General features: G+C 38.4%; 1 protein-coding gene across 1 annotated transcript in view; it reads right to left on the bottom strand.

Moving 5' to 3' along the window:
* Positions 1–14,722, bottom strand: part of MAN1A1 (mannosidase alpha class 1A member 1) — a 146,735-nt gene that overhangs the window by 28,873 nt on the left and 103,140 nt on the right. The window contains exon 6 of the mRNA XM_071548977.1: positions 1,722–1,845. Within this exon, the coding sequence (XP_071405078.1) occupies positions 1,722–1,845 (124 nt within the window). The remainder of the gene's footprint in view (positions 1–1,721; positions 1,846–14,722) is intronic.

A 14,722-nucleotide genomic window follows, 5' to 3' on the forward strand; every position in this document is an offset into this window, starting at 1 on the left:
CTAAGGAGCTCGCTACAAATGAGGTGCCTGGGGAAACAATTACAGTCCAGATGCTCTGCAGCTGGAGTCACCCAGCAGTACAATCCATTGCAGAGCACATGAAATGAGTTACACTTTTAAGATTCACAGAAAAAGCAAATGTAGTAACTTGGGAGAATGAGGATCTTGAGCGCTGCAGGCCAGAAATTGTAACAAAAAGGTACCGACAGCTTCATTATAACACCCTGAATGCCTAGAGATCCTGTGAACTAGCTGCTGAAAGAGAAGACAAGTCAGCTTATACCAAGCTGCAGAAGGATTTCTGTTGTAGTACACAAACTGTCTCCTGCATCTTGACACTACTCATTGCCCAAATGCAGGCTACAATGAGTCCCAGACCTCAATTAATGAGTTCTTCTATGAATACTTTGCTGCAAAGCTTATTCCAGTGTTTCTTCCTCTTTATCAAGTGCACCAGCCCTGGAATGGTTTCCCTTGGAGGGCTTTGGAATCACAATCTCTAAGGGGTTTTAAGAACAGCTTACACAAACAGATTTCCAGCATCTTGCAGTAGAGCAGGATGCCACTCTGTAAGAGAACAGGCTAGAAATGTTAAGCTACACACTTTCATTGTCTCTTAGTAGCACGATGTTATACATTAAATTACCATAAATGCAAAAATGTAATTAACTTATGTTGTAAATTTGGTTGTGGCTATTCCTTAGTGCTGCCACTCCCTCCCTATCTATCTCCTCCAGATCACATTTCTTTAAGAGGAACTTTCTTCAAATTCGCCCCTAAATACATGAAAATTGCTAGGAATTTGCTTCACAATATTTATTCCAATCCTGACAATGGTACTGTAGCAAATCCATTCAGCCCTTACCCAGTAATGATTTTAGATTTGACCATTGCTTTTAGACTTACTCCTAAATATTTGAAGATTTGTTATTAGTTAGATTATTAAAACAATATCAGTTTTAGGTAACATGGGGCAGCTGCAGTAAGAATACAAACCTGAAACAAATATAAGTTTTAATTAGAGAAAAAAAAAAGAAGATAAATGATACAATGTATTATAAAAAACAGGACTTGCTGGCTACTTAAACATCAAAAAGCAAAGCAAAATTGTTTAGGTGGGAATTAAGGGAAGGAGGAGTTGCTTTCCACAGCTCATGTAAATACAAAGTATGATAAAATGTTATCAAATTTTGGAAGAATTACTATCACAACAACTGTTTTGTCAAAGGATGAAATGGTTTTTTATTTCCCTCAAAGAGAGTTCAAAGCATATTTTGTATAGGTCAGTGCAATGGAAGTGCTTTCTGACCTTGCTGACAGCAATGATATTATACATCATTTTGAAGAATAAACTTTTTGAAATCACCATGCTGCTTTGCTTTCCCTAGACATCAGTTATTATCCCCAATATACCATGAGCATTTGTTTACACCCCATTCAGGTGAAGAACTGAAGAAAGCTCTACAGTCTGATTGCTTAATGTGACAACAATTTAGAACATAAACATCATGTGTTTTATGGGACCATATATAAGAAGATGCATCATAATAATTTTGGAAGGGATTTTTGACTTTTTAATACAAAATCATGATGATTTTGGTGATTAGGGAAAATGCAACTAATGCTTACAGCTGAGGAAAATCCAAATCTCTCCCCACTGATATTAGTCTCCCAGTATGTGATTTATCTCTTACAACATGACTTTGACTGAGCAGTCTAACCTTTTCAGCAAAGACAGGGTTTCCAGACAGGTGGCTCAAATGTACAAACTCCAGATGCAAAGTCCCAAATTCTGCCAAAATGCTGCTTCCACCAGAGGCCCATGGCCAGTTTCGACCAATTCCACTAAGATGGGAGGAAGAGAAAGACAGAAAATAACCATATAGCATCTCTAAGGCAATGCTAATAAAATACAATGGGCACTAGTTATACTGTTATGATCATAAGAAGATAATTAATTTAAAATATACATAATATATATGTAAGGAGCCATTCTTCAGCAGCCTTCCATTACTTCACCACAGGACCTTGAATTATTTCAGTCCAGTTCTGCTCAGACTTGTAAAATCACTTTTTGCAACAACCCAATCTTTTAGCTCATGAATAGCTTCATTGCACTTCTCACTGTAGCTGCTTCATTGCATGATACCATGTTTAAAGACATTACAAAAAACACTATGAGAAAACATTCTCATACTTCACCTGTTTCCCCTGTATTTAGCACAACACTCTCCAATTCTCTTATTTCTACAGTGCAATTGTTTATTAACTTAAAATAATGCATATATACAAATTAGGCTTTAAGTTAAAAGTACTGCATGCAGTACATCTCCCTTAATCCATGAGAATTTAATAGGCTGGGATATGGAGGCATTGTCTCTCTGGGCACTCTCACCAGGATGAATAACTTCAGTTTTAATTAAGACCTAAAGATACTTCACAGTAAAATTAATCTCAGGATTTGTGCTGAGAGTAGAGAAAAGCACATTTATTGCTAAATCCCCACCAGAAACTAATGCTGCTTGAGATTCAGGAAGACAAAAAGGGAGTTTTCTTTTTCCCCTTGATATTTCCAGCAGCACTATTCAGAAAACAACCCTGAAATTAAACAAAAGCTAGCCAACTTTCTGGAGCATCTAGGTGAATAATGACATGTTAGACTGGCATATTATTAGCATGAATGTTAGATATAAATATAATTATTAGATATTGGAATGTTTTCCTTATTTTCAAGCTGTAAACAGCATTAAACACATATACAAATAAAATTTTAAGTTTACTTTTACACATAAGCAGCCACTACAGTCACAACCAGTGAAAATAGGGTATTCTTCCTCAGAATGTGGCTCATCTTATGAAAAAACCCCAACAAAACAAAGCAAAAAACAGAAGAAACCCCATCTTCAGTTCATCATGATGGATGTTCTCACTTATATTAAAATCTCCTTTTCAAAAGGTCATCTATAACTGAAGTTTATCCAATACAAGAAAATTAGGACTCCATTAAATTAATTTCCCCACTAGCTATATTAACACATTATTTTGAGATCTTTGCCAGCCACGCAAAATAACACCAAGTCAATAAACTTTAAAAGCAGAGAAAAGGCTCCAAATGGAGAGCACAAAGGAAAGAGATCAGAAGAGGCTCCCCTGGCTGACCACAAAGGTGCAAGAGGCTGGAACACATGGAAACGCTCTAATGCAAATAATTGCCCCAAAATCCAAGGTATAAAAATGTTTCTAATCTTCATAGCTGCAGACAAAAGTCATCAACACAACAAAATCAGGGAGTGCAATAGCAAAGAGGCACACAATCCAACTTTGGTATTCGTGTGACTGAAATGAAGTTTTATGGGACCTAAATATCTCATTTTAAGAGCTACCTGACAAAGATTAGAGTGCTTTTTACATTGGATTAAAAGAACAAGGAAAGAGAAAACCCCACCTGCTTTACAAGCTGTTTGCGCTTCAATCTACTGTGGCTTAGAATTTTTCTGAATGGTAACATAAAGCCATCAGATATTACAGAAAATAGGATAGAGGTGAGTACCACAGACAACCTAACTGGAAACCTCTTCTCTACAGTCTGAAGAACTTACAGCTACAGACTGGTTAATCACTCAAGAACAGGCATCATCTCTGGGAAACACTGGCTCAAGTTCTAGCTACTTATGAGTAGATGAAAACATTTTAGTCTGTTTCCAAATCACCCAGATTAAAAGAGCTGGTATGAGACACTACTGGTAAATAAAGCTCACCAGGGGAAAAAAAAGCCCTGAAATATTTCACGGTTTTGAAAAGTTACCGTGTTATGGTGCAACTGGAAAAAACTCTCTTGTTTTATTCTATTAAGTTTCTCAGTAAATCTCAAAGTGGAAACATTGAGCTGTTCCTCCAGTAAGGCATCAACCAAAGGTGACAGACAAAGTAATAGAGTCCCTACTTCCACTGCACCCCAATGTCCACTGATATCAACACAACCTGTCAGAACATTATGATGTAGTATGCTTTCTTAATCAGAAATTTTTCCAAGCATGGCTGTCAAGAGGTTTTCTACATGCAGCAATGTGTTTTACTGTGAACAGAAGATTCTTCTTGTTTGAGATGGCTTGAAAATTACAAACTTGCATTCTTTACACTTAATGCAAAAATAAAAACAGTAGAAATAAATATCAGTGTTGCATTTATGTACTATTTAATGTAGCTTTCTTTTTTTTTTCAGTTGGGACAGCTAGTTATTAAAAAAAAGGCATCAACATATAAAGTAAACAATATACTGCAGAGATAAAGGGCTTCACACAACAAGCCTATCAAGTTTATAGTGAAGACCTTTTATTACACAACACACAGTTTATACAGGGTTAGAACTACAGCTTATTGACTAAAAAGAGTTACACACCACCATGCTAGAAACTTTAATTGGCCAAAATCTGTATCTCACAAGTCCAGTGTTTTGGAGAACTTATCCTAGATGTTTTCAAGAACCTATCTGGTGTGCTGTGAGAAACCTGAGGAGCTCCCATGAGAAACCTCTCAAGAGTAGCTAGCTCCTTCAAGCAGCTGTGACTTGTTTATTCTTAGCTTCCTTCAGTCTCACAGGGTCTTCTATAGATCTGAATTGCTCACTTGTGATTTTACTGTACCAACAAATATATTTCTATCAAATCTGCAAAACATGGAGGCAATCTGTTGGTTTAGTCTCCGATGTGAGCTCTGTCAGAACTGAAAAGCTCATTTCATTAAGTGGTAGAACCCAAGAATTACACTTCAGTCCCTCAACTATCTTTCATGCAAACTTCAGCTATGGATGTTTGGTGTTCTATCATATCCTAGAATGGTTTGGGTTGAAAGGCAACTTAAAGGTCATCTAGTTCCAAACCCCCTGTCACGGGAAGGGACACCTTCCACTAGACCAGGTTGCTCAAAGCCCCATCTAACCTGGCCTTGAACACTCCAAGAAACGGGGCATCCACAACTTCTCTGGACAACTTGTTCCAGTGCCTTACCACTCTCACAGTAAAGGATTTGTTCTTAGTATCTAAACTTAACCTCTTTCAGTTTAAAACCATTCTCCCTTGTCCTATGACTGCATGCCGTTGTAAAAAGTCTCTCTCAGCTCTCTTGCAGGCTCCTTTTAGGTACTGGAAGGTGCTGTAAGGTCTCCCCAAAGCCTCTTCTCCAGGCTGAGCAGCTCCAACTCTCTCAGCCTGTCTTCATAGGAGAGATGCTCCAGCCCTCTGATCATCTTCATAGCATACATTTCATCTTTGGGAGCAATGGAATAGGTAAATTTTCCATTCTCTCACACTAACTGGAACAGCCACAGCATTGCTTCTGACTCCACTTAACTCCATCCTTATTTGGGGATGATAGGCCAGTGTGTACTATGCAGAGTCAGCTCCTGAAGAGACATTACTAAAGCCCAGGATATACTCAACACAGCTTTCAGCATACAGACTGAGAGATTTCACACATTTTTGACTAGGAAAGTAAACTTGAACTTTTGTTTAACAGTCTCTTGGCTTAAGAAAAAAAAGGAACAGAAGTGAGTGCTCTTCATTCACCACCCTATGACACCCTCCCTCCTCATATATTCCTAAATACTGTATACCTTTCAACAGAACAGAACTTTAAAAAGAGAGAATCTGAACAGAACGAAGGATATGGTGAAATGGAAAAAGACACCTGTGTCAAGGACTATAAACAATGAATACATTTATAAATTGAGGTGCCCTAGAAAAATAACATGCAATAAATAAATGTCAGACCTCAGTAAATCTTAATAACCAGGCACAGTAAAATAGTGATTTCTGCACATGCATGAGACAACATACCCAGTGCTCCCAACTTGGACATTTTTCAAGCTCTTCATTATTATTATCAGGGTAAACAAAAACTACTACAAAGTTTAAAAAGTCAGTGCTAGGTACCTATTTACATTTCAGCCACAAAGTTGATGTAGGATATCTTGTTACTCTTCAGTTATGAAGTTATGCACTATCTTCCTGAAGTCCTGAGATGCAAGCCTGGGGCTCTGGTAAAAGGTTTTATTTCTACTCCTAAGTTTTAGCAAACCTGCATAACGTTGCAAGTTCCTACAGTTTTTCTTCCAAGGGCACCTCTTACTCAGGTCAAGAAATTACAGCAGCAGTCTGAATGCAAAGATTTGGAGGATTTTCAAAAGGTGGCTTCCAACTCTGAGGCGCACGTACTACTGTACAGATCACTCCTCCCAATCAAAGCAAAATCTGTAAAGCACCAAAAACTTTTTGCCTCTTATTGTCATTCAGTTACTCTTCCAAAATGGTTTAATGTTCCAAATGTCTTGTAAGCTGACAAATGCACTTTTCAGAAAGAGATGGAGGGCAACAAAAGGGGTCAGGTGTGATACTCTTTCTATTAGCTGCATTTCTTTACCTTGCTTTCCTCTTGTATTTACTTTGCAACTGCATTTTTCAATTTTACTATGTTGATACTCACTACAACTAAGTGTCAGTCATGTACTAATGTCAGTCAGAAACAAAACTCCTACTATACACTTCAGGAAGGAAGGAAGATGCACTACTCAAACTTCTTTGAGGATCCAGACCACTACTAAAATAATTTCAGTTTACAGGACACTATTTTAATGAATCTCAAATCACTGTGTCAAAAATCATACTTTTTTTCTGCCTAAAACACATAAAAATTGTCAGTAACATGTTCATAGAACTTCAGGACTTACATTATTATAACTAGTATCATGAAAGTTACTGAAGTTTGAAGTGAGAATCTGGATCAGAGAAGCGTATTAAAGCAAGATCACTGGTTTATAACATTTCTCAATTATTTTATAAATTTTGTTTCTGAACACTGAGTGCCACAGAATCTGAAAACCAGTGTTTGTAATTCTACTGTCATTCATTCTCAGGAAATATGAGCCTGACTGACCTGAGCCGCTCATAACCCAACTCAGTATTTTTCCAGTAGATTGTCGTTGGTCCTTCTGTACTTAAGAACAGAATGTATGAGATCAGTATCTCTTCTAAAATGTACAGAATGTACCAAGAGAGGGAACCATAGAGGAAACATAAATATTCAAAGGCTGCTTTTTTAAAATTACTGAAATTCAGAGGCACAACAATATTTAAAAGATTTTTTAAAAATTACAGTATGTCCCCAATATATACATAAAGCAGCAGATGAATTTGAACAGAAAGAAAAGAAAATCCTCAGGGAAACCACACAAATACATCAAAGGGTCAAAACACTTATCAAAATTCTTGTCATCAGTAAGAAGAACTGTTTGTCTCTGCAGACAGCTTGTTTATTATACTCCAACTTTTCCAGGGGGATGCTAGGACAACTCCACAAGCTGGAGGCAGAGCAAGAAGTCAGAATTTCAATATTTAATGCAAAATGCATAAGCACAACTAAAGAGCCAGCCTCCTCCTGCAGACTTAGCCAGTAGAAAAGGTGAAAGGCCAGCACAAAAGAGATTCAGCACCAACAATGTGAAGTGTTCAAGTGCCACTGTTGCAAAAGATTTTAGGATAAAATATGGAAATATCTCCCAATAGCCCCATTGGACTTTACTAATGCTGTTTTTTAACAAAAATATCCTTGTTCTGATGGTGGGTGAAAATACAAAATGCTACAACAGAGAAATGAGAAGATGGTGCTGCAAAGAGTGCAATGAAATTTACCAGAGCTGAGACTAAAATTGGAGCATGCAGGTTGTATTGGTACTTCCAGCAGCGCTGATGGGAACAGGAATCTGCCCAGAGAAGACAGTTTATGACTGGAATTGGTTAAGCTTAATCCTGTTTGAACAGCAACCTGCAGGAGTGGAGCACTGCTCAGCCCAGTCCACAAGACTTGGCTCAACTGCCTCACTCCACACCACCAGTTGTCCCTCAGACATCAGGAAGGAGAGAGACCTTCTCAAATGGACATAAAAAACCAGAAAATTGATGCAAAGAACACAAAAACCCTCATGCAGCTTTTTTTATCATTCTACCCCCTCCCAGGATGCACTTCATGCTTCTACTTGAGTCTCAACCCCCAAGCATACATGCCTTGAAAACAGATATAAAGTAGAATTATCAGTTTTTTTGTGAAAGAAAACATCATCCCTTGCTTTTTTCCCCAGAGGAAGCCTGTGGTTCTCAGACAATTTTGAAAGCATAATATCATTGCTTTTCCATGTTTCAGTCTTACAATTATGACCACAGGTGATTTGGTTGCACAGCTCAAACCTCAAACTGTTATTCAGCAGACAGACACTATGTGCCAGCTCCAGGCCTGACCAGGAGACAAGGTGGGAGAATGCACTGCAACTCCAGCAAGGGTACTCAGAAATTAATCTCTTTGGGGCTCCCTTGCTAATCAGTACAGGGAGATAAGAGAATTAAATCAGCTCACACAGGAGATTAAGCTGAAGATGGAGTCTTTCTGTTACAGAGTAAACCCAAGAGAGATCGGTCTTCTACCATTATCCCTTGCCAGGTGCCCAAATCTCAAAATTTCAATTAGTTTCACAGGTACCAGATTAAATTTTTAACTCTCTACAGGCTAATATATATATAAATAAAAGAAATACTGGAGATAAACACTTATTTGTAATATTATATTTTTAATTCTTTAATGATATAAAAAGGTTTTTCCTAGCTCATAATTTAACTTTAATGACTTTTTTTTCTTTTTGTACTGGCCACATTTGCAGGAGATTTTTATAAAGTACTGAAAGATAACTCTTAGCAGATTAAACTACAAAAATAAATACACAGAAAACCTTGCTGCAGTACTGTGCCATGAAAAGGATATCTCAAGGTCCATGAATCTCCTATACATAGCCAAGCAAAGCATTACAGCCAGTGACACATACAGTGAATTAGTAAAATAAGTAAGTTAACACAATGCATTATGTCCAAAGCATCTTTCACATAAATAATACATGTCAATTTATTATTTTCTCTCCCATTTTAATGGGAGATGTCCCTGCCCATGGCAGGGTAGTTGAAACTAGACGATATTTATGGTCTGTTTCATTTTGTCCAAATAGCTCATTATTCCTATGCCTTCCTTTTATAAAAAGTAAGTATAACTGTATAACATCCAGTCACAGCATTTATAATAAAGTATTTACACATTGCAAAAGCCTTCTGCCTATACATTGTCAAAGCCTTCAGTCTATTTCTTTTCTGCCACTACCAGTCTTCTATAATATTTTAATTACGTCAGCTAAGTCTCCTTACAACAAATGAAGAGAGGTCAGTAAACGCTCAGGTTTTCATTTACATACTCAGTACCTATTTGTCATTTTAAGCAAAATATATTTAAAAATTAAGTTGGTATAGAACCATAGATGGCACAAAATATATCAAAACACTAAATAAAACTTAATTGATTTCAGTATTTCCTAGGCAAAGAAACAAACACACAATCAAACAATTAGTATCTTCTAAATGTACAGTGTGACACACACCTCAACATAAAAATAAGCAAATAAAGGGGAAAAAGTATTTCATGGATACTATAGAGGCATTCTCTAGGAGGGCTCTAGGATAACCCTGGTTTGCAGAAAGGTTGGATCACATGACCCATTGTGGTTCCTTCCAACCTGACCCATTCTATGATCCCATCACACTGTCACCCCCTTGCTAAGGGATTCAAACGGCAGCCAGAAGGATGATTCTCAGAGGCCATTTTCATAGAATATCTGTTTCATTATTTAGAATTGCCACATCTGAAAATGCTTTCATAAGAATGATATTTTATCTTCCCCTGAATGAATCATTTGTCAATGTGTCACAAAAAAAAAGGTGGCTTCTTCTCTTCCCAGAAACCAAAGCTGACTGTTAGACACACACTCTTTCCTAGGAACTTACTAAGGGAGAGGCTAAATCCAATATCCTAGACCACACTGGGGAAGTTAAAGGATGATCTGCTGTTAATACATTTTCGAAGACGTTTTGGTCAGACTCCGGTGCTACATCTTTCTACTTTTAGTACTGCAGCTAACTAACAATGCTAATAAATTATGAGGTATGATTTAATTTATTAAGAAGCTGTGATGAAGAAAGAAATTTTTTAATTAGAGGTTCATACTTGTAAGCAAAAGAAAAAACAAATTCAATCAAGGAGCACACAGGCAATACTTGCTAAAGTTTCAACTACTATATTTGATAAATTACATGTCCAAAAGAATTTTTTTTTTAAATTTACTTCCTTCGTTCCCACCCCAGCAAAGGCCTGTCTTCACGAGCACTGAAACCATTGATTTATTTGTTAACGCTTCAAAGATATTTAATATGTTTTTGTTTTCCACATACTGGTAAATCATCTGTACCCCTCTTTGAAAGAAGATAGGAACAGAAATCCCACGTTTGAGCACACCACTGGCACTCAACTCTTCCACCCAAGTCTCATGGCAGAAGCAGGCCAGGGCAGGGGCAAATGGGGGAACGTGTGACAGGAGGAGCACAGTAGCTGTGTTTTTCTAGCCCCAGTAGCAAGTGTGAAGCACTTCCTTGTCCAACTTCCAGCAAATGACAATTAACTTTTTGCATGCGTAAGTGGTCCCAGCACCACCCAAGGTACCCAGACTCCTGCTGGAGCTCTGACTTTTCCACAGCATCCCTTTTCTGAGACTGGAAAGTGATTATAGTATGGTTAAGCACCTCTCACTCATTGTCTCAACAGCTGGAGACAGACAAAAAAAGAAACTGAAAATCAGCTAGGTAGCCTATGTGGCAGTTCTTTGTGTCTGTTCTATTCTTCTTTGAAAGGAGGATCATATAGGGAAATTCTAACAGCTGGTCAGTTTTCCAGCTGTGACAATGAATGTGCAACTACTGCCTTTGCCCAACCACTGCCCAGCTGGCAGCTTCCTGCTCAGCTGAGCTGCCCTCTCTGAAGCCTGATTGATTTCTAGGGATGCTGACTTAGCAGGAGGAGGCAGACAGTGAGTTAGTACCATCAGCAACTGCAGTAAGAAGACTAACAAAAGTGGTTACTCAATTTTGTGGTATGACAGGGAATAAAAAAGCTTCTGTGCTGTAATGTCAGACAAAATACAAATGTTTTTTACTGTAACAAGTGAGATAATGAAGCGATATAGCATCAAGAGCTATTAGTTTGAGAAATTCATTTTTTTCTATTTGTCTAGTCATATGCAGTGTTAGCATTTATACCCACTGATCTCCTGGCCACTCCATTGCTGCCAAGGCAGGAAATGCATCCATTTGTATTGGAGGCACATGCACACTATCATCTGTCTGAACAGGAGAGTAGAAACGTGAGATTACTGTGGCTAACTGTTCATCTTTTGAGAAACTACCAGCACAGCTCCAAAAAGATGCTAATTTGAAGCAGATTTTAAAACAAGATCCCTGCTTTTCATTGTGAAGTTCATCAGGTCCTTCAAAGGCAATGTATGTGGCACCCTTTCCCATTCAAACACTACAGAGATGCCCATCTGTTAACAGGGCAGAAGAAGAAACAATTTCCTTGCTTCCCTTGTCTACTTTAGGAAGATGGAACCAGTCAGAATAGTTTTGTGGTTCTTGAAAATTAACAGTTGTTTCAGAGATCCTACACTACCTTGCCGCACCAGTTGCACTGTGTGTGGTTACAATTTTCATGAACAAAATCACCCTCCTCCCAGCACTTTTGCCTTTTACTTTTATAAGGAAACCTACCCAGACACATTTAAAGCTGTCCTAGAGTGCTCACTGTTTCCTTACAGTACTTGCAAAGCAAAAGGTTAAAATGTTCAACAATCATGGGATGGTATCCACTGGGCTGATCTTCATTGAGGTGACCATCTGACAGGCAATTTCTCTTGAAACTGTACAGAACAGCAACACACACTGAACAACACTGCTAATGTAAAGGTAGGAAGCAAGCACTAAATTTTCAGTACCAACCTGTGCTATGGCCTGTGACAGGACAGGTCCCCACCTCTCAGAACAACCAGTCAGCAGTGGAGGACACAGGGGAGAGACTTCTGTCTGCTCCACATCCAGGTCACAGAATATGACAGCCCACTAAGTATCCTCTGTGGTGAAATGTATCTGCTCCCCATTAGCTCAGAGCAGTGATGGCTCCTGGAGAACCACTGAAGTGAGGGGACACAGCAGCGCATGGAAACAGCTGTACAGAGACCAGGAAGAGCCAAGACCCAGAGGTGGAGATTAAAATGCTGTAGAGAACCAAGCTGAAGAGGGAAGAATCTCATCTGCCTCTGGAGAGCAGCAGAGAATAAGCAAAGGCCAGTGAATTTGCCTGTGGGAAGCTCATGCTTCACTGTATGCACTGAAATCTGACAGCTGCTGAGAACAAACATAAATCACCTCGCCCATGAGCTCCAAAACCCACCAGACACCATTGGATACTTCTTCTCTGGCCTGATATATGGTTTTCTACATCTGGATCTAGTGATATTGTGTCTACTCATGCCTAAAACAATCAGAGTATCTTATTTTTACCAGTCCTCTCAGACTGCTTTGTTTACATCAAGTGCCTTTAACATTTCTCTGTGGAAAAAGACTGAATTTCTTTAGGGTATTACAGGCAGGGTTCATACTACCCTTTCCTTATGGCTGTCTGCCCAGTGACACTTCTCATGTTACTGGTGCTCTAAAGGGGCATCAAAGCTTGTGGAACCGGCACTCTGCAGCAAACACACAGTGCAGTAAGGTCACATGTACACACCCACATGGAGGAGTATGAGAAAGGGAGAGACAATTAGTAGTCAGGCAGTACATGATCTGAAATATCACTATGAGACGTCAAGCACTTAAATGTAATTTCCAGTGTCAACATCTAAAACTGTACTAAAACTGTACTTGTTACCATAATAATTTCTGATAAAAGTTATCTGAGCACAGGACAGACCTACATGTCTCCCACAGCACACTAATGAATAAACTAAACAATTCGTGCATCCTATTACTTTATGCACTAAGGTTTAATTAATCAATTCCAAAGGCTAAAAAAGCAAGAGGGAATACAACACAACAGAGCAAAGCTAGAAATAATAAGTACTAGCATGGACTAATTTTAATCAGGTCCCCAAAGAAAAGTGAGAATAACAAGAAATGAAAAGTCATGAATGGAATTTCACAGTTCTGCCATTCATGTGATAAGTTAAGATGGTGTACAAGAAGGTGGCATTAGAATGAAATTCCCTCCTGTAGCAAGTGATATAACTCAGTGTCACTGACAATCAAAAAACTCACAAAACCAAACCCAATGAAAAAATAAGACTGTCCAACTCAAACCCACCCTCCCTCAAACCAAAATACCTTCTTAACAGATTCACTGGAAAGTAAAATAATTAAGAATTATGGAAGAGTCCATAAGAAACATCATTTACATATGTTCTTTTCCTGTCTGTCATGCTTTTTAATACTAAAAGACAAACTAATTGTGTAGGTTTAAAGCTTACTTCAGAACTTTACATTTCACATTAAGAGTGTGTGCTGTCTTAATCCACTGCAGCCACGGCATTCAGCACTCTACCTCAGTCAGTACAACTCCCTGTAAGACTCTGCCCCCAATTCTCTATCACTTTTCCAACATTTGACTTTCAGGCTCTTTTTTTTTTCCTGCTGAGGATTTGCTACAAATACCTCCTTCACCCTGACTAGTTCATTAACTTCTGACTTCAGTGAGTTTCACATCACAATTCCTTTACTAGTAACTGATACTTGAGTTTTGCTAAATTATTCTTGCACCATATCAATTGCATTGTCCAAGTGCAAAGAAAGTTTGCATTTAGAGGTGACTGGGTAACAAAATTGTGTTAGGAATTGGTGCTAGAACCCAGAACTTCCCCAATTCTTTTTTCTTCTGTGTGTTTGTTGGTTTTAGTTTATTTCAGGGGTTTTTGTTTGTTTGTTTGTTTTACTGCTCTTCCTTTCTGGCCTGCAACTCTCCCCTTGCTCCTCCCCAGTGACCTTCTTGTTACCAGTTATTCTTCCCTTTACTGCCAGTCACTAGAGACTCTCAAGTTGTCTCCACACAGCTTCAAGTGGAAAGCAGCAAGATGTGTTTGTATGATGGAGACTCTGCAACAGCAATACCCTCCAGTTCAGGTTAAGGACCCTTGCAACCCAATCAAAGATATTAGTATACTGAAATATTGCAAAAACAATGGCTTCTCTATCAAAAGAGCAGTAGTCATAATTTTAAGGAAAGCCACCACTGATCTTCTGGACAGGACAAAATCCCAGTATTAGGTGTTTTCATTCTGATGAGGACTTACAAAAGCAGGTAAAGATTCAAAGCACCAAAGCATGGATGGCAAGCAACAGCTGTATGAAACTTCTCAGCCTCCAATTTCCACCTTCCTAGCACTAATTCTTTAATACCCAAATAATCCTAATCTCAATCTCAGTAATTTTAAATATATCTGTATCCCTTTTGTTTATGGATTTCATATTCATTCCTTACCCCCGGGTGGTAAATTTTAAAAAGTGGGTTTAACCTTTTACTTATCTGAACTCAAGTAGCTTGTATTAGCTTCTCATGTCATGGAAATATTTTTTGTGGGATCACAGTTCATCTATCTGGGAAGCATCATTTCCTCAGACGGTAAGACTGACAAAGAGATAGACAACAGGCTAGCAAAGGCATACAGAGCCTTTGGAAAACTCCATAAAAGAGTCTGGTCCAATAAACACCTGAAGCAAAGTACAAAGATCAGTGTCTACAGAGCCATTGTACTGTCTACTCT

The sequence above is a fragment of the Pithys albifrons genome, chromosome 2 (genome assembly GCF_047495875.1).
Source record: "Pithys albifrons albifrons isolate INPA30051 chromosome 2, PitAlb_v1, whole genome shotgun sequence".
Taxonomy (NCBI): domain Eukaryota; kingdom Metazoa; phylum Chordata; class Aves; order Passeriformes; family Thamnophilidae; genus Pithys; species Pithys albifrons.